The sequence below is a fragment of the Drosophila arizonae genome, chromosome 2 (genome assembly GCF_054131065.1).
Source record: "Drosophila arizonae isolate 15081-1271.41 chromosome 2, UAZ_ARI_1.0, whole genome shotgun sequence".
In the NCBI taxonomy this organism is placed as follows: Eukaryota; Metazoa; Arthropoda; class Insecta; order Diptera; family Drosophilidae; genus Drosophila; species Drosophila arizonae.
The window spans coordinates 22,920,287-22,944,838 of record NC_142922.1 but is presented as its reverse complement, the minus strand read 5'-3'; the positions used below and the strand labels follow the sequence as shown (position 1 = coordinate 22,944,838).

At 43.2% G+C, this 24,552-nt stretch overlaps 2 protein-coding genes and 1 pseudogene across 3 annotated transcripts; 2 read left to right on the top strand and 1 right to left on the bottom strand.

The window, feature by feature from the left end:
• Positions 1-5,453: 5,453 nt before the first annotated feature.
• Positions 5,454-6,477, bottom strand: LOC108609938 (uncharacterized). Its single transcript, XM_018001728.2, has one exon. The coding sequence runs from the start codon at positions 6,220-6,222 to the stop codon at positions 5,551-5,553; it is 672 nt and encodes a 223-aa protein (XP_017857217.1). The 5' UTR covers positions 6,223-6,477; the 3' UTR covers positions 5,454-5,550.
• A 1,003-nt stretch (positions 6,478-7,480) lies between these two features.
• Positions 7,481-9,796, top strand: PH4alphaPV (prolyl-4-hydroxylase-alpha PV). The gene is made up of 8 exons (XM_018000877.2): positions 7,481-7,747; positions 7,811-8,113; positions 8,190-8,380; positions 8,448-8,578; positions 8,707-9,159; positions 9,214-9,267; positions 9,327-9,492; positions 9,552-9,796. Exons 1-8 carry the CDS (start codon positions 7,530-7,532, stop codon positions 9,623-9,625), a joined length of 1,590 nt encoding a protein of 529 aa, XP_017856366.1. The 5' UTR covers positions 7,481-7,529; the 3' UTR covers positions 9,626-9,796.
• Positions 9,797-9,978: 182 nt separating this feature from the next.
• On the top strand, positions 9,979-12,166 carry LOC108621456 (prolyl 4-hydroxylase subunit alpha-2-like; annotated as a pseudogene). The gene is made up of 7 exons (XR_016268501.1): positions 9,979-10,258; positions 10,315-10,617; positions 10,681-10,865; positions 10,927-11,500; positions 11,559-11,594; positions 11,655-11,820; positions 11,882-12,166. The product of XR_016268501.1 is annotated as a prolyl 4-hydroxylase subunit alpha-2-like (transcript).
• The last annotated feature ends 12,386 nt before the right edge of the window (positions 12,167-24,552 follow it).

Sequence of the window (24,552 nt, the reverse complement as noted above, 5' to 3'; positions counted from 1 at the left end):
GTGGCACACTTTAAAGCTTTAAGCCACTGCGACTGACAGCTTAAAGTGGAGCTGAGCTGAGGTGTTGCTGAAACGCCGCTGGCGATGCGAGCGACGAGTGCGAAATAATAATACAAACCAATTTCATGCTGAATTAAGCAGGAGTTGGGCGTGTGGAGCACAGAGGGGAGTGGCGTAGCGGAGTGAAGCAGCGGCAAACAACAATAGTTGAAGTGTCCTGTCAACAGGCAGCAATTACAACAACCACAACAACAACAACAACAACAGCACAAAGGCCGCACGTGCATTGCGCTTTTTGTTCGAGCAACGGGCGAAGGGCAAGGAGCGCTGGGTGAGGGGCAGGGGGCAGGCCACACACACTTGGCCTTGGGCAATTTTTAAGAAAACTTTTGTTTGGCGCGCTGAATTATCACACGTAGTGCTGCAAGTCTCTCTGTGTGTGTGTGTATGTGTGTGTGTGTGCGCGCATCACCTCAGGCACACCTCGCCGACAGAGCAGAGCTAGAGCAACGTGTCTCGCATAATTTACTGCAAGTGAACAACAATAGCGCAGCTCAATCCGCCTCCCGCCTTCCACCTCCTACCCCGCAGCACCCTCAAGCATTAGCTCTAGTTGCAGCGTGAAATATTAGAAATTAAAAAACACATGACAAGCGTCGCGGGGGCACTTTGATTTGTCTGCCACAGCCACAGCCACAGCTACAGCCACAGACAGGCGCTAACAAAGCCAGCCATCATGCCACGCCCCGCCTCCTGCCATCCGCCTCGTATCGCACTTTTAATAACTCAAAGTCAAACACAAGAACAGAACAACTGCCAGGACATTGAGGACAACAGTCGAGTGCGTCCATTGCTGGGGTGTTTCCATAAATTAGAAAACACCTGTTTTTAGCGGCGCTGTCAACAGCTGCCTGGCAGCCCCGCCCACCCTGCGCCCAGCGCACTGCTCCTGCCTCCTGCCCCCGCTTAGACATCGCGTAATGAAAATAAGCACAATATTATGCCGACTACATAATTTGCGCTGGACTGGTGTCCCCACCCTGTCTGCCCCCCACTGACCCCTGTCTGCTCCTACCTATGTGTGTGACTCTGTGTGTGTGTGTGTGTCTGTGTGTAATTTATGTTCTTCATGCTCTGTTAATGAACGCAAGAGAGGAATATTTGTTTGATAAAGCCAATAATAGGATGGATGAAAGTGAAATCAGAAAGCTGCAATCTTTCAACATAGATAACAATTTATCTATATATAAGGAGTTCAGATTATATAACGGTTAGTCTATAGCCTCATCTTCGAAAGGGACATTCATGCTGAGGAAATTCCTGGAATCAAGTAAACTCAAATCCAAATAAGCTCCAGTCTTATCCCAATAAAAGATCGAGCTGTTTATATTTGGAATCTTCGACAAACTCCTTTTGAGCTGTGAGCGAGCATTGCGCAGTCATTACCAGCCGCCTGCTCGTTTTTTGCTGCTACTTGGCCGCATTTCGCGGTTTTTTATTGCTTCGTGTTGGCGCGGCTCAGGCCGGGGCCAGAAGGCCGCGCCGTGCTGGCCATAATGTCGTCATGACAGACGCGGCCATAAAAGATAATTATGATTCCGGTAATAGGTTTTATTTTCGCGTGTACCTCTTTTGTTCATGTGCCCCCCCTCCCCCTTCTCGCAGCGCGCCCCACCACTCCCCGCCTCCTGCTACTTACCCGATACGCTGCTCATTGCCAAAAACTGACGCCATGTTTGTGCCTGTTGTTGTGGCTGAAGCTGGCGCAAAGGTCGGCTAGTGCGCCCCGCTCCTGGCCGACCAGTCCATGCGTCTGTCTACATTCATTTTGCGGGCGACCGACGTGGCTTAGAAATTATGCGCATTATACGCGCCGCGCTTCAGCGCCTTGCTAAAAAATTATATCCGCGGCATTAAAAGCGCACCGCTTTATGCCTTTGATAAATTGCGAGCGGTTTAAGGTCTCTCACTCTCTCCCTCTCTCTCTCTCTGTGTGCGTGTGTGTGTGTGTTTCACATTTTTAATTAGCAGAAGAGCAGCAGCAGAGATGCCTGGGACGTGGGGAGATTGGCAAACTGTGTTATGCAGCAAATCAATGCCGTGTTTGCCGCTGTCGCCACTCTAATGAAGTTGTCAACCTTATGAAGATTAATGCCGCCTTCACCGTTTCAATTAGATCGGGAAAAACTTTCGCCTAACAAAGAATAATTGTTCGAACATGATAATTGGGCGAAGAGCGCAAATGCAAATTGCGCTAGTGTCGAAGAGGAAGACGAAGATGAGGGCGTGATTAATGGGCGTCCAGCAGTTGACCCAGTTTCAATTAAACGCCTCGCAAAGGATACGTATCGAAAATCAAACAGGCGAATGCGGAAATGACAGCCGTTGACGTCTAATGGAAAACGTGTGCGGGCATAAAAATGGCCGCTAAGAAAATGCATAAAAATTGTGCGAAAGCAAACAGGACACAGGCACATGGGACAGTCACACACACGCACACACATGATGGCCAAAGGACATGCAAGGAGAAACGGAAGTCACATACGCAAACTTCGCTTATCGTCCAAGACACAAAGTTACTTTTGCACCCAAAGTCCATAAAATATTTTTTATACAGCTGCAGCAGATCGAGCCACAGGATAGAGCTTCAGCTGGCACATACCTACACGTAAGAGCAGAGCTCCACATCCTCGAGGGTTGTTGGCGTTGGACTTGGCGAATGCCAAATTGTTTACACAAGTCATAAGCATTTTTCAGCGTGCCCTGGCCACATTTACTTGGACGTCTGTTTGCCAGCGCTAAAGCGTTGCGCATTTGCATAAACCTAAACCTAGCCAGCTACCAGGATAACCCATTATGCTCACACAAAGCGAAACAGAAAGAGGGAAAGGGAGTGAGAGAGGGGGCGGGTGAGTGTGAGACAAGTTTTGACAACTGCAATAATCATAACTGCAGCGCTCGACATTGATTTCTAATGCGAAGATTGTGGCATAAAGATTCGCGTGGCCAGCGCCGGGCGCCATTAATGGCTTTGTCTTACAAATCCAAGTCGTTCCAAGTGCTGCTCTAGCATTTCCACTTGATTTGAATTCGCCAACGAGCCCATAAACCAACTAAAAGTTTCAGCTACCCTTACCCCCGCCATCCCCCAACAAGAGAAAAGAATACGCCGTAACTGAAGCGCTTTAGTTTTACGGCCCGCACAGGGCACAGTGGGTCATCAAACGAAATGCTGAGCCATGATTGAAATTGATATGGGCTCAAAAGGTGCTGCTGCGCCTACAACCACCACTGCACCACTCACAAATTGCGCTGCGAGTGATGTATGCCCCAGTTTTGTGTGTTTAGGTGTACAATGTTTGCACTTAGTCGAATGACTTGAATAACTTGAATAAATAGCGGGGCTCGAATATCAGGTTGAAGAGGCAGTTCCAGAAATCAATATCAATATCAATTCGACGGGCTTTGATTGCATTTGTTTTCAACAATAGATAAATGGAAATGGGATTTTTTAATTTTTTATATATATACATATATATCGATGTATAATTGATTATTTCATTTCATTAATTCAAGATGTCCTCCATGCCAATTTAATCTGTCCATGAGTTAAGAATCAATAATAATATATTAAAAAAAATCCTTTTTAAATGTTTGAGCTATTTGGCGGAATACCCCATATAACATCTATATGATGCCTCACACTAAAGCTAGTAATATCTTGTTTAAATTGGAAATCAAATATTTTATTATAAAATTTTAAGCTTCATATGTGGTACAAATTTCTGTCTGCATTAAATTGTTCATCATAATCCTTTTTTTATATAAATTAATACTTTATTATAAAATTTTAATTTTTTTATGGAATTCCCCATATGACATATAATCGATGTCTAAGACTAATCTCTTTCTCCTTTCAATTTTTAAATAAGCAATAATTTTTCTAATTTCATTATACAATTTGAGCTTTATTATATCGTAATACTTAACTGCCGTTTAGTGGAATGCCCCATATGACGTCTAATCGATGTCTGAGAATAAAGTAAATAATCTCTGTGGTTTTTTTCGCATTTTAGGTTTTGGTTTAGGTTAAACGACAGTTTGTACCGTGACATGTTTGGCCGTCGCGTCGCGTCGTCGCTGTTGTCGCTTATTTCGCTCCACATTTTCGATTGCTTGCAGATGATTGATGACACTTAATTGATGAACATCGGGCGGGGACTTGATGAAGCTTAACAACAAAGGGCGACTTGGCGTAAACATTTGCACTTGGCCCAGACGAGCGCCGGGCTTTAAGTGCTGCTGGTCAACAGCGAGCGGCTTAAATCTGGCCAGCAAGCAGCAGCAATGGCAGCACCACGCACCACGGCGTTGGCAACCACGAGACATTTTCCAGGTCACAGGTGCTTTTGTTGTCCGCATTAGATTTGCCTCTGACATTTGCCCATACAAATTTCTGCATCTATATGTGTGTGTGTGTGTGTATGAGTGTGGGTTTTGGCCTTTTTGTTTGGCAAAAGTCTGCCCATTTGGCTGTAAAATTTATTTCATTTGACCGCCCTGCACTGCTCTCCGTGTCCGTGCCCTTCCTTGCCCTTGCCCGTGTCCACTACACGCGTGACGCTGACAGTTTTATGGCAAAGTTAAGCCGATATCAACGGCAGGACACATGCCGCTGCAGGATGACAACTGCTGCCAGCGCAGCCAACACCCAACCACACGCCCCCATAAAAGTGCAAAATTTAAAGCCCTTTCCGGTCATACCTTTGCACAACAAGTGGGTGGAGCACTCGGCGCCTTGCTTCATCTATGTGTGTGTGTGTGTGTGTGTGTGTGTGGGTGTGTGCGAGTATGTGAGTGTGTGTGCAGCTATTTTGTATACAAAAAGGTTTTTAGGTTTTCCACAAAGCCTTTCAATGAAATCATTCATGGTTAAAGCAGATAACAGATTGTCACATTCCTGTCCAAAGGTCCCTAACTGAGCGCGTCAATGGACTTTAATGGAGAACAATATTATAGAACATTTCGCCACTGGTAATTGAAAGCAACAAAGAAGACCAAACAGGGATTAGAAGCAAGTTTGTATACATAAATATGATATATACTAGATCAACCGAGAAGAGTTTATTTGAATGAGATTGCAGACAGAATAGGTTGATATAATATGATATAATATAATACAATATAATAATAATATAATATAATTTAAAGCATATCAAATAAAATTAATCATGGCATTGATTTCATACATATTTATATTGTACAATAGCTTGATTAGATTTTGTACTCTATAAAAAGAGGCAGAATATATCTAGCTTGACAACTACAAGATCATTTTGTACACTATGAATTCCTCGTCTTCTTTGTCTTGTATCCCAAGTCAAAGTATTTATATATCCTATACTATACATCCAAGGAAAACCCTATCTTTACCTAAGACATTTGCGAACACATATCAAAAACCAATTATTATTCATAAATTTTAGTTCCTTTAAAAGACATATTAAACTTATACATAAATTTAAATAGTCGGTAGGTGAGGAAGCAGGTTTAGATTTCAATGCGTTGGTTTGAGCAGAAATCGTAAAACCATGCGTATTTCTCAAGCTTTGTTTGAACATATTCACCAAGGACGTAGATATGGATGGCCATGTACATGGAGTCTTCCCCCTCTGTCAACACCTTGTTCACGGCTGTTAGCTTGACATCTATTAGGATGGTGGCGTGCAGCATGTAGAGGACGCCGCAGGCCAGTGAGGCAACGGATTGATAGAGGAGAAATGCCGAGAAAGGATGAACGGGCCTATCCGTCTCATAGACACCATCCGCGGGCTCCTGGCCACTGTACATCAAATGAAAGTCACGTTCCGCATCCCACATTGTTAGGATGGAGATCGATATAAATCCTAGCGAGGCTAGGCAGGATTTAAAGATCTCCATGCCAATGGTGGGATTATGGCCCGAGCAGATATTGATGCTCTGGAAGAGCGTGCTCACCATGAACACGTAAAAGGTCACCAGGTAAACATAGAAAACGATATGCCTATCCCAGGATAACATATACAAATCTACAGCCATAAATCCCTTGATGTGATAAGCCAAACAAAACATATTAAAGATCGACTCCAGCGTGTAAAACAGAAATGACACTGGCCGCAATGTAGTCGTCGTTGAACCATCCGAAGAGTCCTGACCATAAATTACGGTGCTGACAATGACCATTTCTTAACGGTTACAGATAATTTACGAATACTTCTTCTGTTCTTTTACTCAAATTTTAATAAACAAAAAATAAACTATGTTTTTAAAATTTTGACATTGAGTTGACTAAATACTTTATATACACACACTCACACACACATTTGATACTCAAGCCCCCTAAGCGCAAGCTCTGAGCCCACAGTAGAAACTCCAAGAATATTTAGGACTAATACAGTTCTGCTCACGTGATGAAGGAGCCATGAAAAGGCATGATTGAGTTCTGAAAGAACAGTATGTTAGGTGTATCTATAAACGATACAGGTGTCTTAGTTACTTAAGTCAAATAAAATATGGAACTATGCTAAGTCATCTCTCCCACAATAGATCTTCGTCTGAGTTGACATGAGGCGTTTGACAAATCGAGTACGAAAATTTTAATAATATAAATATTAAATAAATATTTTAATCAATTTTGATTTGTCATCCATTAACTCTCTTCAGCCACAAAAACTGAAACGAAAATGCTGATCTTATAAATAACTTTTACTATAAAAATCGTTTCTATCAATGATCGGTTTTTATTATTGAAGGTTATCATAAGAAAAATAAATAAATAATACATATATGTATATTTATAACTTCTTTTTTTAAACCTTAAGTGGCACTGAGAGTCATGCGCTATTCAATTTTAGGTGTGAGTTTCTACAGACATCTATAGATAAGCTCATGTAGCAGTAAAATATTCGTTTACACTGTTTCACACACGTGCTTAGCTTAATATGCTGAGAACTGCATAAGCAAAAAGAAAGCAAGTGAAATAAAAAGTGCTGAGTCTTATAAACAATGCGAGTGACAAATTAACCGGTAAACAAATGGAGAGTGCACAGTGGAATTGCCAGAAGTATATATGTATTATATATTATATATTATATGTTATATTATTTTTATTATTATTATTATTGAGATTGAAAAAATATATTATATATTATATTTTATATATATACATACATTTTTCATAATAAATATTCTCAACACATAATGACAAAGTATATCAAATTCATTTGCTCAATCAGTTTCGGGCCAATTGTAGAGAAGGTCTAGTGGCTACGTGCTCCACGGTGCAACACTCAGTTCTGACTGTTTTTAATTAGCGGCTGCGCGGCTCGCTATCAACTGAATGAGTCGCATCGAATTTCTTATCAATCGGGGAAACGAATGGCAATAATGGCAAGCAGCACGACGCGACGGTGTTCTTGTATTTTAGAACATTTATCTTGCGCCAACGTCAACTTATTTGACAGTTGGACCCGGCGCATTGCCACCTGAAGATGGCCAGAAAAATAGTGCATTTGCCGTCATGGAAGTTGATCTTTGTGGCCACAGCTCTGCTGCGGGCCCTGGTTGATGGCCAGAGTGCGGATAATGAGCAGAGCCACTCCACCGCAGTGGCCGGCATGGAGCAGCTGCTGCGCGTGGAGAGTGAGCTCATCGACAATCTGAGCAGCTACGCTGATGAGCTGGAGCAGAAGCTGAATGTGGTGCGCAGGTTGGTTAGCAGAGAGTCACGTAGGCCGTAGATCGAGCTCTATTAACTGAAAATCTACCCCAGCTTCGTTAAGCAAATGCGCAAGGAGAATGATAAGGCCTTGGACGATCCGGTTCACTATCTGTCGAATCCTCTGAATGCCTTTTCGCTCATACGGCGCATGCATCAGGACTGGACACACTGGCAGCACTACATGCAGCAGCCGGTGGGCGAGCAGCAGGTGAGCTATGTGCAGCTGAGGCGCGAGCAGCTGCCGAGCAGCACGGATATGGAGGAGGCCGGCGACGCCTTGCATCGCATACTCGTCACCTACGACTTGAACGTCTCCGACATGGCTCAGGGGCTGCTGAATGGCAAGAAGTACAAGTACGTAGCTTAGCTGCTTACAGAGCCACAAATCCATTATATAATCGATATATTCATTTGACCTTTGACCTTCCAGTGTCAGCTTGAATGCGCTGGACAGTTATGCCCTGGGCATGTACTACTATGACCAGCAGAAGTTTGGCTATGCCTGCCAATGGATATTCCAGGCCATCGAGTGGCTGCAAGGACCACACAAGCTGCCATTACCTCTGGAACTGGATCGTGCTGAGGTGTTCCACGTCTACGCCGAAGCGCTTATCAAAATGAGTGAGTTGCCGCTGATAACGGGCAGCTACTTTTACCGGCAGCTTAATTAATTTGGTTTCATTTTTAGATCGATACAAAGATGCTCTGCAGGTTCTCCACACGGCAGCAACTCTTAAAAAAGATAATTTAAAACTTTTGCTGCGAAAATCGGAGCTGGAAACGCTGATAAGAACGGAGCCAAATGTCGTACCCAAGAAGGTAGGGGCACTTTATGAAATTGAATCCCTCTTTCTTTTTCTATTTCTCTTTCCTTCTCTCTCTCTCACACACTATCTCTCTCTCTCTCTCTCTCTCTCTCTCTCTCTCTCTCTCTCTCTTGCTGGCAGTTCATTACGCCGCAAGCTCAAGCCTATGAGCGGGGCTGCCGTGGCCAGTACCCTCAGAACTCGAAGCTGCACTGCGTCTACAACAGCACCACTTCGGCCTTTCTGCGCCTGGCTCCACTGAAAATGGAGTTGATTTCACTGGATCCCTATATGGTGATATATCATGATGTCATAGCGCCCAGCGAGATCAGCGAGCTTCAGAGCCTGGCCGTGCCAGGCTTAAAGCGCGCAACGGTCTTCAGCCAGCAGAGCATGCGTAACCAAGTAGTCAAGACGCGAACCTCGAAGGTTACGTGGTTGCTGGACACACTAAACCAACTGACGATTCGCCTGAACAGACGCATTACTGACATGACGGGCTTCGACATGTATGGCTCGGAGATGTTGCAGGTCATGAACTATGGCCTCGGGGGGCACTACGACAAGCACTATGACTACTTCAACTCCAGCGTTGTGAGTGCATGAATCGACTCGCATGCAGCTTATCTCTAACACATTCCATTCTAGGCTGCCGATTTGACGAGACTCAATGGCGATCGCATCGCCACTGTGCTCTTTTATGTGAGTAAACGCATGGGCGTAGTTGCCTCTCTCTGATTTTCAATTTAATTCATCCCTAGCTAACCGATGTGGAGCAAGGAGGCGCCACGGTCTTTCCCAACATTGAGAAGGCCGTCTTTCCCAAAAGTGGAACAGCCGTTGTCTGGTACAATCTAAGGCACGACGGAAATGGAGATCCACAAACACTGCACGCCGCCTGCCCCGTTATAGTGGGCTCCAAGTGGGGTAAGTGTAACCTAAGTCCCTTCACATACATACATGGATGACACGACTCTACTTCACAGTTTGTAACAAGTGGATACGCGAACGACAACAAGTATTCCGAAGACCCTGTCTCGCAAATAGCAAGAACGTATAACCTTAACTAATCTAATTTATAGAATTAACTTATCTTAAATATAATCAAAATGCAATTTGCCATAAAGAATTATTCTTTGTGAATTTTCAAAGTCATCTCAACAAACTTTTAAATCGATAACTATCTCAATTATGTTTCCAAGTCAATAATTGAAATAAATACGTAAATTTATTAATTATGTGTTATTATTATTAGATCTATAAATTATAGAAAATTATTATAGCATAATGAGCCTACATGCATGGGCATTACTTTATATCACAAGAGTCTTATGGACGAAGAGAGCTAGAGACGAATTGCTCTCAGCGATTGATCGATCTCATTTTATAGATGTGATGTGTTCTAAAACTTCATAGTACGGAGAGCCTTTACTCATTGTGTTTTCTGTAGACAAAGCTGGCTTTGTGCCTTCGGCTTTTTCGGGAGAATCTCAAGCAGCGCAATGAAATCGACTGACTGGAAGTTATTTTATATAGCAATAATTTTACTGACCAATGGGACAGCAGCTTCACAAAATAATGTCTTCACCTCCTTGGAGGAAATGGTGAGATTGGTGCAGCTTGAGGCCGATTTCATAGAGAATCTCAACAGCTATGCGGATGAACTGGCAGCCAAACTGAAGAAATTGAAAAGGTCAGTCGACTAACGTGACCCACTTTATATATAGATGAAACGTATCAAATTTTCAGAGTCATTCCACAAATGCAGGCTCGGAGCAATGAGGCATTGCATCAAGTGGAGAATTATATATCCAATCCAATAAACGCCTTCTCACTCCTACGCCGGATGCATGAGGACTGGCAGGAATGGAATGTGTTCATGGAAACATCTGTCGGCCAATCGCAAGTGAACTTTTTTAACAAAGCGAGACAAGAGCTCCCAACTACAGCAGATCTGTATGAAGCTTGCTCCTCTATGTATCGCTTACAAAAGGCTTACAACTTAACTGTGAAGGATATGAGCAGGGGCATTCTCAATGGAAAGCAATACAAGTAAGTCCTCTGACTATTAAATTGAGGAGGAAGCTGACTTCAGCTGCTAATTGCTAACTGCAGCGCAAGCTTGAATGCCCTGGATACCTATGCCATGGGCAAATACCTGATTAAGGTGGATAGAGGCGTGGCTGGCGAGTGGTTCACGGAAACAAGCGAGTGGCTGAAGCAACACACACTTCAAACTCCAATCGGAGATGAACGCGAGAAGGTGCTACATCTCTTTGCTCAAGCAATCCTCGACTACAGTGAGTCTGTGGCTTCAACTTAGAATTTCATAAAGACTCCCTTTCCACGCCCTCCACTTAGAGTATTACTCGATCGCCCTAACAATTTTCGATCAAGCACTACTGTTGGCAAGCAACTCGACCGTACACTATTGAGTAAGAGAAGCAAAATTGAGGAGCTTTCCCGAGGGGAGGTCAAGGAGAAACCAAAAGCTAAAAGCGAGCCTACCGATTACGAAATCGGCTGTCGTGGTCAATACGTGCAGCAGTCCGGATTAATGTGCACGTATAAGTCGAAGAGTTCGGCATTTCTTCGTCTGGCGCCGATTAAAATGGAAGTTCTGGTCCTAGACCCGTTAGTTGTAATCTTCCATGACGTATTGTCCTCTAGGGAAATCGATGGGCTGCAAGAGATTGCAAGGCCTCATCTGCAACGCAGCTTGGTCGTTAAATACAGGGTCAGCGTTCAAGGGAAGCATCGCATTTCGGCGGGTACGTGGGTCGAACGGAAATACAACAATCTGACATGGCGCATTGAGAGGCGTATCGCGGATATGGTCGATCTGAACTTGGAAGGCTCAGAGCCGTTTTATGTAATAAACTATGGCATAGGTGGTCAGTACAAAGCCCACTGCGATTTCTTCGAAGACCATACCGTAAATATATCGAACTCTGTGTAATCGCAGTCCTAATTACATAGCGTTTTCCTTTCAGGTTGAGGACAATCGTTTAGCTACGATTTTATTTTATGTGTGTGAGCTCTCGTAAGGTATATTTATCCTGTACTAATCACAGCACTCTCACCGATAGATGAATGATGTTGAGCAAGGGGGCGCCACAGTATTCCCTCGCCTTGGGCAGGCTGTGAGAGCTAAGCGCGGAAATGCCCTCTTTTGGTACAACATGCAACATAATGGAACTGTTGACAGCAGAACCCTGCATGGCGGCTGTCCCATCCTAGTTGGTTCCAAATGGAGTAATGTGCCTGAAAATCGCATAATGTTCTTTACCCGACTAAAATCCCGTATTTCCAACAGTATTTACTCAGTGGATATCCGACCTTCCGAACATGTTTCACCGACTGTGTCGAAAGCAGGAGCCGAATGCAGCTTAAAGAATAATGATTGAGGATAACTCCACAGTACTGGGATGTGTCCATCATGTAATGGGAGAAGGCATTAAATAACGTTTATTCAACTATAAGCAAATTCTAAATTCGACATTCGTATACCCGATTCGCTGAAATACCTCAATGTATTCTAAATTTTGTTAACGTTTTATAGAAATATTCAATTGGAATAAAAAGACGTATACTAAATGAATTACTAGTTTAATTGGGCTGGCGCTCTAATAACTGCCAATAAACATGTCGTTTAGTTAGGACTTACACTCTGCTCTATGTAAGACTGTGGGACGGGGAGACGGACTATTTCGGTCGACCCACACGTATGCGGAGTCATAGACAAACAAATTTCCGGCGTAATCACTTTGCACACTTAACAAAAACCAACACGAGACCCGAGCCAGCTCATCCCAGCCCCTACCTTTTGTGGCTTAAATGCTTTTTAAAATGCCAACATGGAAAAAATAAAGTGCTGAGTGGTTGATAGTCGTTCGCCTGGCCCTAGGGCTGAGGTACGTTCAGGGCTAGGTAAGCGCCAAGCGGAGTTTTAGCATACTCCTAGGCGCCAACCACCGCCACCGCCACCACCACGACCCACGTCCACGCCAACGGGCGTCTAGTGTCTGACACCGCGTACGTGACGTGCAACTTAATGTTTCAATTAGAGGTGAAGTGGCGCCCACGTTGACTGAATGAACCGTGGTGGCAGCCGCCTCCTGCTTACGTTATCCTTATCGCTGCCTTGTTAAACAGCTTGTGTGTGAGTCTGTGTGTGTGTGGGTGTGTGTGTTTGTGTATCAGTGCTTAGTATCTCTATCAGTCTGTGCACTTATCTGCTTTTAAAAGTTTTCATAATGAACTGGCGCTTACCACGAAGCAACGTGTGCGTTAGCGACTGATGCTCCCGATTAAATCTAGCTCCAACTTCTGACCCCACTCTAGCTCCCACTTCAGGCCCCACTTCAGCTTTGGCTGCACTCGGCTGCTGACTAAGCACTTTTGATAATTTGCTTACCATCCACTCGCCGTAAAAGGTGCGCTAGTTTCTTCTCTTCACTCGTTTTTTATGAAAGGGTCAGCTGGAGCTGTGCAGTGCAGCATGGCTAATGCGTAGATTTAATTGAATTTCGCAACTGAAACAAACTCAAATAAAACTTTGGCTTGACCACAAATGGGAATATTTTGGGGCAGCTGCAAAGTTTGAGCAGCTCAGCAGCTTCAAAGATTTCTGATTAAAGTTTTGACAAAGCAGCAACCAAAAGGCCAGCAGCCTTGGAAATTCTTTGCCATGCGCCCGCCTCGAACACCTTTAACAAGAGCCAACTCATCGACAGCCAAAACACCGAAATTGCTAGCATATGCGAAATGCAAACTAGTTGTAAGGCCATAGCCGAACCACCAATGCGCTGCAATCGAAATTTATGGAGATTCTGTGATGTGTATAACAAGGGAAGATTTCACATTTGATATATGATTTGTTGTCTATAGAGCAGCAGAGCTCAATGTCCCACAGGTAGATCATTGTGCAGTCGACTCGGTGCGGTCGAGTGTGTGGATGGAAACGTAGCTAAAACGTATTTCATTTTGATTGTGTGCACTTTATGATACTCCCAGCACCACACAGAGATGATTACATATGCGCAGACCAATAATTTTTGCCCACCACACACACACAAGCACACACACACACGCATGCACAGAGGGAAAAGGAGCAGAAATAAAATAAATAAATGGAATAAAAATCAAACAAGGTTAAGAAATGTCGGCTGTAAGGCTGATTGTGGAAATCTAGCAAAATGTTTTATGCACAGGCCAACAAAAAAAAATTGTCAAAAAAAAAAAGAAAGAAAGAGAAAACGAAAATAAAAGGGTTGCAGACTCACACACATTTTGTGGTCAATGAAGGAAATATGATTTGGATTTTGCTACTTTGATTACACACATTACATGCGAAATATGAAAAACGTAGCCAAGGCAGACGCTCCCAGACGTTCCCAGACCCAGGGCCCAGGCAATGAGGTCAACGGTGGCGGTGACCAAGTGGGTGCCGTGCCACAACGTGTGCTCAATTTCAGGGAGGCCAGCGCCGAGCTCTCCGGGTGTGGCTGGATGTGGGGACCAACGCGCGGCCGTAAAGCATTTGATGTGCCAGTGTCCGTCGCAGGAAATTGAGTTTTTCGTACAGCTGTACAGAAACACACCCACACACAGACGCAAACACATATCTGAGTGTGTGCGCCTATGTGTGTGTGTGTGTAATGTAAATAATAGCCAGCAAAAAGCACAAGAAATTTATGCACGCACTCAAGCGCACAAATTCGCTTGGCGCGTCGTCTTCGTCTTCTTCTTCTTCGTTTCTTCGGTCTACGCAGCAGCCGCATCGCACTCTCAGGGTCAATTTGAGTCTATGCACACACTGAGTGCTGAGAGTTAAATGATTTTGCCAGCTAAAGTGTCTGAAGTGTATACATATGCAAATGAAAAGTACATAGAATACCTTAATATATTTGAATAGCTTAATATGTACATGTAAATATATATACGAAGCTGTATTGTCTTTATTTTACTGTTGCTTATTTATTGTTGATCTAATAATTTGAAAGGTAAAAATATTTCTTATCATCTATATATTTATTCTATTTTGTTTATATAATATTCTAATTGATTTATTCGTTCTTTTTTATTATTGTACGTTATTTATTTACTTGGTATTATGTTCCTAATATTAATTTTATATTAGGAAAGTTATTCTGGTTTTTCATTCAACATTTTAAAGTTTTTCTTTTATTTTTATTTATTTTATTTTGTATTATTTTTAATTTATTTATCTTTTTTTATTTAGTTTGTATTTTATTTTTTTTATTTATTTATTCATTTTATTTTATTTTTTATTTTTTTGCTAAAATTTGTAAACGATTCTTCTTTGTATTTTTTGCTCTACACAATTTATTCATACATATTTTTTCTTTCATTATTATTATCTATACACTTTTATTTATTTATCTCAACATCAACAAAAGATTGTTTCATAAGCATGAAGAAAATCTATTAAAACATAAATATATATTTGAATACATAATTACATATATACAAATTCAAAGTGCATCTAAAAATCGGCAAGACTCTTTGCGCTTTCTGCTCGCATGTTATACTCTTCATTTCTCTTCCTCTTTGGTTCTACATTGTGAGTGCTTAAGAAAATCGATAATTCAGAGTCCGAGAGTGCAATGTGTGCTGAGATCTTAGGCTATTTAAGTTCTGTAGGCACGTCGACTGTCTGTCCGTCAGTCAGACTGTCCGTTTTGATTGTGCTAGCTGCCTGCCAAGGCACTTGGACTCTGGCTGACCCGCCTTTCAACACGTCTGCCGCTCACCTTGTAACCAAATGCCAACAAATAAAGAACAAATATCATGCTGCATGCTGTGCGTATTTATACAGTCGGGCAGGTGCCAACACTCAAATGAGATGCAAAACGGTTTTTGTGTTTGGGTCGTTCGTTTGATTAGAAATGAGCCAAACATAAATTGATTAAATGTCATTCGATTGCGTCTGCAATCGGCTCACAATCAATTACAAAATGACAAATTTGACATGACTGTGTCCGCCTGCATGTGTGTGTGTGTGTGTGTGTGTGTGTAGACTAACGGATGCCATGCGCATAATCTGAACAGTACGTCCTCCAACTGACAACTGTCCAGGGCTCAGTGTCCAGTGTCCAGTGTCCAGTGTCCAGTGTCCAGTGGAGCGAATGTCGGCTGAAATCAATGGCAAAGTTGATTTACGTGCGGTTGGCAAATTCTGTTCAAGTGAATCGCATTCGGTGGGCGGCTTATCGGGGCGTGGGCATGGGCGTAGGCGTGGCACTGGCCATATCGAAATGATTTGCTGGCCAATGACAAATGCAGCTAAACGAATTATGTCTAATGGCATTTCAGGTTGAAATGCGATTAAAATGCAATTTGAAATGCAAAACATTCAGCATGCAGCCAGCGCAGATGTCCATGCTGAGGTGGGGCAGAGGCGCGAGCGGGGCGTGGCCGTCTAGAGGCTGGCTAAAGATTGCCGCAACTCGTGTCTGTGGCGCACTTTAAAGATGTCTGATTGTCTGGCCATTTGGCAGGCAGCCAAAACAAGAGTTTTGCTTTTTTTCTTGGTTAATGAAGAGACGGAGCAGGAGCAGGAGCAGAAGCAGGAGTAGGAGCTGGAGCAGTAGGACAGAGCTGAGCAGCAGCTTGTGCCATGCAAGGTGATTACAATGAAGTCATGCATTACCTGCTGACCAGGCTAAGAGAAATTAACATTAAATGTTACAGAACTCAGCTCAAATCACGCGCATCGCTTGCCTGATTTATGTCGAGATTCGACAATTAAAAGTCCATTCTAGGCAGCAGACTAGAAAGAAAGAAGAACAAAAAGAAGCAAGCAGAAGAAGCTGTGCCATTTGTTGTGCCAAGAAATGTGTTAAAGCGTTTTTGCGTACCTTTGGCACCTCAGCCTAAGAATCAGCCTCAGCCTCAGCCTCAGTCAAAGTGCCGGCTGTGTTGTCAACAAAGCATAATTTATGCGTTTGCCGTTTGTCTGGTATTGGAGTTGGATCTGGTGCTGGTGCTGGTGCTGGGTCTGGGTCTGGGTCTGGCCAGCGAACACATTGCTAGACAAGCGAACATGACAGCGGCTATGTTCGTGTCGTCTGCTGCAATGCGGAATTTCACGTGGAAAAAGTGCAGCCAGAAATTATTTTAATTAAAAGAGCAGCCAGCAGAGACAAAGAAATAGAAGCTAACTGCAGCCAGCAAGACGAGGTGAGCACGCAGATACCGATCGAAAGGGAGAGAGAGAGAGGGGGAGAGGCAGTGAGTTCTGCACGATTAACGCGCTGCATTTGTCATGATCTGTTTATTTTGATATATGTACAGCACAGTGATTAATTTAGCCAGCTCCTGTTGTAGCTGCTGCTGCTGCTGCTGCTGCCAGCGATTTACACTTTATTATCAAAGCGAAGCACACATCTATATATAGACACAAATACATATACATACATATATATATGTGTATCGATTGGCATTTTTATGTGGCCATCACCTGTTGTCTGGCGCGTCCCAAAAAAAGCAAAAAATTCATTTGCATATCTATTGAGCAGCCACTCGCCCCACCCCCCTCCCCATGTCGCTCTCATGCTAGGTGTATTTGAATGTAATCAAATCAAGGCAAATGCTACAAATGCCAGCTGCGTCCCCCAGACACGACAACAGACACACACACATACACGCACAACACCTTACCAAAGCGTGTCTCTGATGTGGCTGTAAATGTATCCGTAACTGTAGCATTGTGTTCGTGTATCTTTTGGCTGTAACAGCTGCACACACCTACGCACAATTTGATTTTATGTTTGCACACGCAGCAACAATTTTCATTGTTTGCAAAATAATTGCAAGCCACGGCAGGCAGCTGCGACCCAGCACCAGTGGAAAGGGTGCTCTTCATGGGTATGTTTGTGTGTGTGTGTGTGTGTGTGCGAGTGTATTAGTAATGGCCAAAAAATATGCAGCAAGAAAAAATAAACTGTTGCTGGCTAAACTCTTAGGCCAAGTCGCCGCAGCAGCAAATTGGTCAAAAAGCCAAACAATTAGCGCGGAAACAATGGACCCTCAAATGTTGCTCTTGCTGCAGTTGCAGTTGCTGTTGCTGTTGTTGTTGATGTGCGGCCCAAAATGGATTATTGCATTGGGCATAAATTTACAGTTGCCCATGGCCATGCCCATGCCACCGCCCACACTTGTCTTTTTTCTGTGCTGCGCTTTTGTCAGCGCCCACAAAACAGCAACTCACATATGGCCAGAAAAACACACTCAACCAAGCGCTCTTCATGGCGCTCCATATGTATTTGTATTGGCCATGTGTGCCTAAGTGTGTGTGTGTGTGTCTGTCGATTTTACACACCGGAAGTTCAGTCCATTTAATGCACGAATTTCGCGCCATTTTACGTTGGTCAACTGTGCCCCTCAGCTGCCAATGCGACGCGTCGCATAGAAATGTAACAATACAGTGGCGGCAGAAAAAATAGGTATACCGCAAATGATTTGATTTTTCTTTTTTTCGTGACGCTTGAAGCACTTCCGCTTTGAGGCTTGCACTATAAACAAAAACCAACTAAAATTCAAGAGAGCTCTGAAAGGATTTCAGAACTTTAAAATTATGTAGGGATGATCACGATTTAAGATAGTCTTTAGTAATACATACCTGACTGCAATTGAGGTGGAATAACTATCTCTAATACGATCTGAAGACTACCAAATTTAGCTTTTCTTTATATGCAGAAAGAGAAAGAGAGTGAGAGAGATATAGAGTGAGATGGAGAGAAGGTGGAGTAGAGAAAAGAGAGATGGAGAAGTGGACAGTGAGAATGAAGAAACGTATTGATATTTATATATAAGAAATACATCAATATTAAATCGATATCATCATATTGGATTGCTATATTTATATTTATTATTTTTATACCCTGAACTCATTTTCAATGTTTTTTCTAGGTATCCTAAATGAATTATCAATCACAGTTACTGCAAAATAGCCACATTCATCTTCATCATCATCCTCCCAATTAGTCATAACACACTATTCAAAGGACTATGAACACTAAGTCTAACCTAATCCTTCAGCCCTTCAAAGTGTTTGAGACTTAAAGTTGAGTGGCAGCACTTAAAGAAAACCCTTTCACGCTGCCTTTTTCGGGCGTTATGGCCAAATTAACAATTAAGCGTAATTTTAATAATCAAAAGCCAACAAACAACAACAACTAAAACTGGCAAATTCCTGGCGCGTGCAATAAAAACTTTGCCAACCATCGAACCTGGCAATAAATTTCAGCCCAACCTAATAAAAGTGGGTCCAGCCCACAGTCCGCCCACAGCCCGCAGCTCGCTGGAAGGGCGAGGCTATTTGTAAGAAACTTAATTGAAATAATTTCGGCTGGCGTAAGAATATGAAGCTGAAGCAGAACTTGAAGCAGAGACTGAATTGCCACTGGGTTGGGTCGAGTTGGACTCTTCAGAAGGTCTTGGCTAAAGTTTTACTTAGCAATCAAAGTGCAAATATTTTATGAATGCGGCGGAGGCGGGGCCTTCCCTTTCGTAATTTACCTATGAATATGTGCTTCAATTTGATTATTATGAAAGCAACTTGATTTTGGACTTCAGATTAAATAGGTATTTTACAATAAATATTTGAAATAATTGAAATTTCTCTAGCAATCCAATATGATGATATCGATTTAATATTGATGTATTTCTAATATATAAATATCAATACGTCTCTTTCATTCTCACTGTCCTCTTCTCCATCTCTCACTCGCTCAGTCTATATATGTAGCTACTTTTCCTTCACTCCATCTCACTCTCATTGTTTCTCACTCTCACTCACTTTCTAACTTTCTGCATCTCACACTCTGGTCACACTCTCTCTGTATTTCTCACTGCCTCTCTTTCTCTCCGTCTCCTTATCTGTGTCACGCTCTCAGTCTCTCTCTATCAATCTCTCTCTCTTTATTCTCCATCTCCCTCGGTCTCTCTCTATCAATCTCTCTGTCTCCATCTCTCTTTCTCTCAGTCTCTCCGCCTGTCACACTTTCTCTGACTCAGCCGCAGTCCCATCTCTCTTTCAGTTCACTTTCTTTTTCTCTCTCACTGCCAGTCTCCATTTTCCTGCTGTTAATAAATTCGACACTGAATCGGGATTCTCCTTCTGTTTTGGTCTCTCTAGATATCTAAAGTAATTTAAAGCTCGCAGCTGGGCTCACATGTTCCCCCATTCCGACGTCGGCCGGCGAGGTGAATGCCGCAACATTTCAAAGCGAACCAAAAGTTTGTTAAATAAAGCGCTTGGCCCGCTGGCTATTTGTGCGCCAAAAACTTGAGATACTTCACTCTTTACATAATACATATACATATATTATGCTGTCTAAATTGCAATTGCAGCTCACCTCAAGTTGTTTGTTAAGCAGATGAAACAGTCGAAGGCGAAGCAGTTGAAACGCGTCGAAGCGGGCCGCGTGCTCTAACGAACCGCCAGCGGCACTTGGCCAACTCCATCTGTATCTGTATGTGTGCGTGTGTATCTATGTCTGTGTCTGTGTCTTTCGACTGTATCCGTAAATGTATCTCTTTCCGCATGCTCATTAGAATCCATTAGAAACTGAATCGAGCCAGATAAATAACCAACACCTGTTTGCCTTTAGGCTTCTGCCTTTTGCCATTTGCCATTTGGTTTGTTGCCGCATTGTCCGTGTGGCATGCAACGTTTCTTGTGGCCGCGGACCGCGCTTTGTGGCAGCCAGGCTACGTGAGATAACTGCAGCGGATGTTTCTATTAGTCCGGCCGACGCTGTGTCCTGTGGCAGGACACGCGTTATTTATGCGTCGCCCAGCGATGTCTAATTTATGTTGCAGCTTGGCTGCAATTTGTGGCCGCGTTATTATAACAATTATGAGTAGCTCCGCAATATGCTAATAACTGGCGACAACAGCGGCTGGCATTAAAGTCGGACTAAATTAGTTGGGGACAGGAACCCGGATGCAGGACACGACATGAGAGGACTCGCATGGCTTATTTAACTTAAACGCAAGTTAAACAAGCAGCGCACAGTTGGCAAAGTCGACGGCAAAGTAAACGATTAAAATATGCACAACACGAGTAAACATATTTTCAAGAAGTAAATATCCTTGAGGAACAGCAGCAGCAGCAGCAGCAGCAGCAGCCGAAATTCAGGAGCGCATGAAATGTATTTAAAATATGCCAAGTGGCAGACGCTTTGACGCACCCATCGTAGTTGGATTTGCTCAGAGTCTGAGTCTGGAACTGGGACTGGGTCGGAGTCTGGGTCTGGGTCTGCACGTAGCTACAGCGACGACAGCAGCAGCCAAAGGCGAAGCCGAAGACGTTGCACGTGGGCACAAAAGGCGCAAGGTAAATAAATATTGTAGCACAAAATGCGACCAGGAAAAAGGACGAAGACGAAGACGAAGGCGAAGGCGAAGATGCTGCTCATGCCATGGCAAGTGGAAGGGCAACAGTATTGTTGCCACGCCCCCTGCTGCCACGCACCGCCTGCACGCGCACACTCAAGCTAAGATACTTACAAGGATTAAAGAGTCACTCAAGTTAAATGCATTGAAAATGAAGTAAAAGAAGCGTAAAAATTGTACCGAAACTTGAACAAGTCCCAGTCGAAATGGAACAGCCGAGAGTTGGATGGAGGTGTGTGTGTGTGTGTGTGGAGGTGTGTTTGTGTGTGTGTGGGTGTTTGCTTTTGCCTCTGTTACTTTTAATTTTTCTCGCAGTTTATTTAATTTTGTGCTTTTTATTCCGACAACGTCTGCTCGCTGCTGCGACTCAATATAAAGTGGCAGTTGTTGATTTAGCGGTATTTAAATTGAAGCAACTTAGTTGGATTACGAGCAAGCTGCTTGCGGTTAGCCACATGATGAGATGCCACTCAATCCTGATAGCCCCCATATATACCCAGAATTAGGAGAGAATGGCAGGAGTTGACTAAAAATGCTGTGGATTGAGTTGTGTGTGGGGTACTAGATCAGCTATGATCTTTGATATGCGCCGATATATCTAAAAAGATAGTCAAATAGTACTAGTAAGACAACTCTCGTCGAGACTGATCGACTTCGAGATACCCTGAACCCTTCAACGGACTGATATTTCAATAATTTTTACTGCTTACACGCTTGAGACTCTAATCTGTTGCAGGCTAAGCTGGTTTCAGGTTAGATCTAGCCTATTTGAAAGAGGTTTTTACTTATTGAGAATAAATCAATTGAAAAAGAGTATGGTATGGAATAGCCAGAAACTGAGGCAGACTATGCAGAAGCATCAACCCTTGAGAGGGCTATAGAACAGAAGAAACAGAAACGGGTGTCTATATACATAAGCTATTTATCAGCACAAAGAGATTTTTGATTTAACTATGCGTTTGGTTTGACTATATATCTGTTCGTATGTCTGTCTCTCCATCTGCCTGAAGAAAACAGAGTATAACGAAGAGCTGCACATCATATATATATTCTATATGTAAGCAGCAGTACTCATTTGGTGTTTCTATTTGAGTTAAACGAAGCTCTGCTGCTTTAAGCAGGTTTCCCATTGGTCACTTCAGGCTCGGCTGCAACGACCTCTACGTGGCGATGGGCTCAACTATTGAGTGATTGAGTGAAGGTATAAAGGGCAGCAGTTGCAGCATTTCTTCAGTCGCCCAGGCCTGGTGGGGTTCAGATGTGCAGCGAAGTAAAGTGAAGTAAAATGTGTGATCATGCAGCTAAGCATTAAAGACTATTTGGAAATACTTAGAAGAAATACTTAGAGGAAATACTTGGATTTAAGTACTTATACAAAATACTTGGAAGAAGACCTTAAAAGCAATTCTTAAAGTAAATACTTGGAAGAAATAATTACGTAAAGAATAAATACTTAAAGAGAATGCTTAGAGGAAAAGCTTAGAAGAAAATCTTAGGTGAAAAACGTAGACTAAATATTTGGAGTAAATAGTTAGAGGACATACTTGGAAGAAATATTTAAAGGAAATACTTAGATTTTGCTTATATTTTTCTGCTTAGGCTGCAGCATGGGTAAATTATGGTAACTTAATTGTTTAACAACTTTTTGTAGATTAACTTTATTTAAGCTTATCTAAATCATTATTCATGCCAGAAATTTAAATTATTTGTACTTGACCAGCTCAGCTGCTCAATAAATAATCCAAATAAAATTCAACAAAAATATCTGTCCAGGTCTATCTAGCATAGGTAATTCTGCAATGCAATGATAAAGCACGTGGATTCCGGATTTTTTGTTTGACTTTTTATGGCGTTGCCCTTTAGCGCTTAAGTAGTCGCAATTAAATATGGCCCATTCCTATTGCCAATGCCATTGTTGTGTCTGTAGCTGTTGTTGTTGTTGTTGTTGTTGTTGATAAAGGATAGCACAGTGTTTACACACACACAGACACACACGCAGCGTTGCACTCGCTGTTGCAACATTTTCACAGTATGTAATGCAAATTGCGGCCGATGCGGTAATTGCCGCTCATTATGGTCAGGCAAATGTGCCGATGGGCAGCAGGAGCATCGGTTGGCTGCCATTGCCAATGCCAGGGCCAGGGCCACTGCCATTGCCAATGAAAGCGCCAATGTAGCCTGCTGATAAGACAAATGCATGCCGAACTGGAATCGCCATGCCACGCCCACCTAGCGCACTTTGCCAGCCCTTTTAATGCAATTTTTACATGGGCCCCCAGAGCGAACGTACTCCAATTGCAATGCGCGCTCCACTTGGAGTCAGAGCTGCCACTGGAGCAGGAGCTGGAGCTGGAGCTGGAGCTGGAGCCGTAGCCGCGCCATCACATAAGTCACTTTAATGGGCTTTCAATGAGGTGTGCCAAAAAACGGAGGAGGAGCAGGAGCAGTGGGAGGAGGACGAACGCTGGCTGAATATTACACACAACATTACGCAAATGCATTAATGGCATTTTAATGTTGAGGTATTTTACAGGGCCGGGCCGGGTGCAGGAGTCTGAGCCAGGTACCGGGCCCAAGGGCCCAATGCCAATGGCATTTCAACAATGCAAATTAAAAGCGAAAAGAAACAAAATATGCATAAAAACACACAAACTTTAAATTACTAAAAACAGTTGACAAAACTTTAAACCACTAACCGCCAGTCGATGGATGGATGGGTGCAGGGTGGTGCGTGGTGGGTGGTTGCAAAAAGGTAGCAGCAAATGTGGTGACAAGTCAACGTGCCACTTGGTGGGTTATCCGATGCTAAGGGCGGGGGTATACCAGCATCAGGTCTGACAACAGCAGGCTACACACACACTCGCACACACACACACACGCACACTTAACCGAATTTTCACACAAAATTCAAAGTGAAAATGATAAATTATTTTCGGGGCACATTCAGAGGCAACCAAAAGGCAACGCCGCAAGAATTTTGCTTGCCAAGCTGAAAGTTAAGAAAGCAGTTGGGCCAAGGGATTATGGAACTACACACATACCTTCACACACATAGTGTTTGAGTGTGTGTAGGTGTGTATGTCTCTCGAGTGAAAGTACAAAATTTTAAATCGTTTTTCGTGAGATTTATTGTGGCTCTGGTTAACCGCGCCCTCGATACCCCGTCCGCCGCCCATTGCCAAATTTATGCGCCTGCGTTAGTCATCTCACAGTTCGCAGTTCTCTGTTCGCAGTTCTCTGTTCGCAATTCTCAGTTCTCAGTTCGTATCGCTCGCTGGCATTTCAACAATTTACACCTCAAAAATATTTATGTCGCCTGGCCGCCTGGCTTCAAGCTCCGCTGGGGCACGCATCAAACTTAATTTGCTGGAAAATTTTAGCAATTAAACAAACGTTTGCCAGCGACTCCATGGCACACTCGGACCTCAGCACATATGGACATGGGCATGGAAATTAATTTCGACAAGTTATGGAAGGGGCTGGGGGCGACAGGGCGGGTCGATATGAACTTTGACACCTCATGCAACAATTTTGTGGTTGACAATGAGCCCAAAAAAGAAC

Bases quoted from the DNA above. Each gene is read 5' to 3' on its own strand.
- LOC108609938 (XM_018001728.2), bottom strand. From the start codon at position 6,222: ATGGTCATTGTCAGCACCGTAATTTATGGTCAGGACTCTTCGGATGGT.
- PH4alphaPV (XM_018000877.2), top strand. From the start codon at position 7,530: ATGGCCAGAAAAATAGTGCATTTGCCGTCATGGAAGTTGATCTTTGTG. The intron at 8,579-8,706 runs GTAGGGGCACTT...TCTTGCTGGCAG, and splicing joins CAAATGTCGTACCCAAGAAG to TTCATTACGCCGCAAGCTCA. The intron at 9,160-9,213 runs GTGAGTGCATGA...ATTCCATTCTAG, and splicing joins ACTACTTCAACTCCAGCGTT to GCTGCCGATTTGACGAGACT.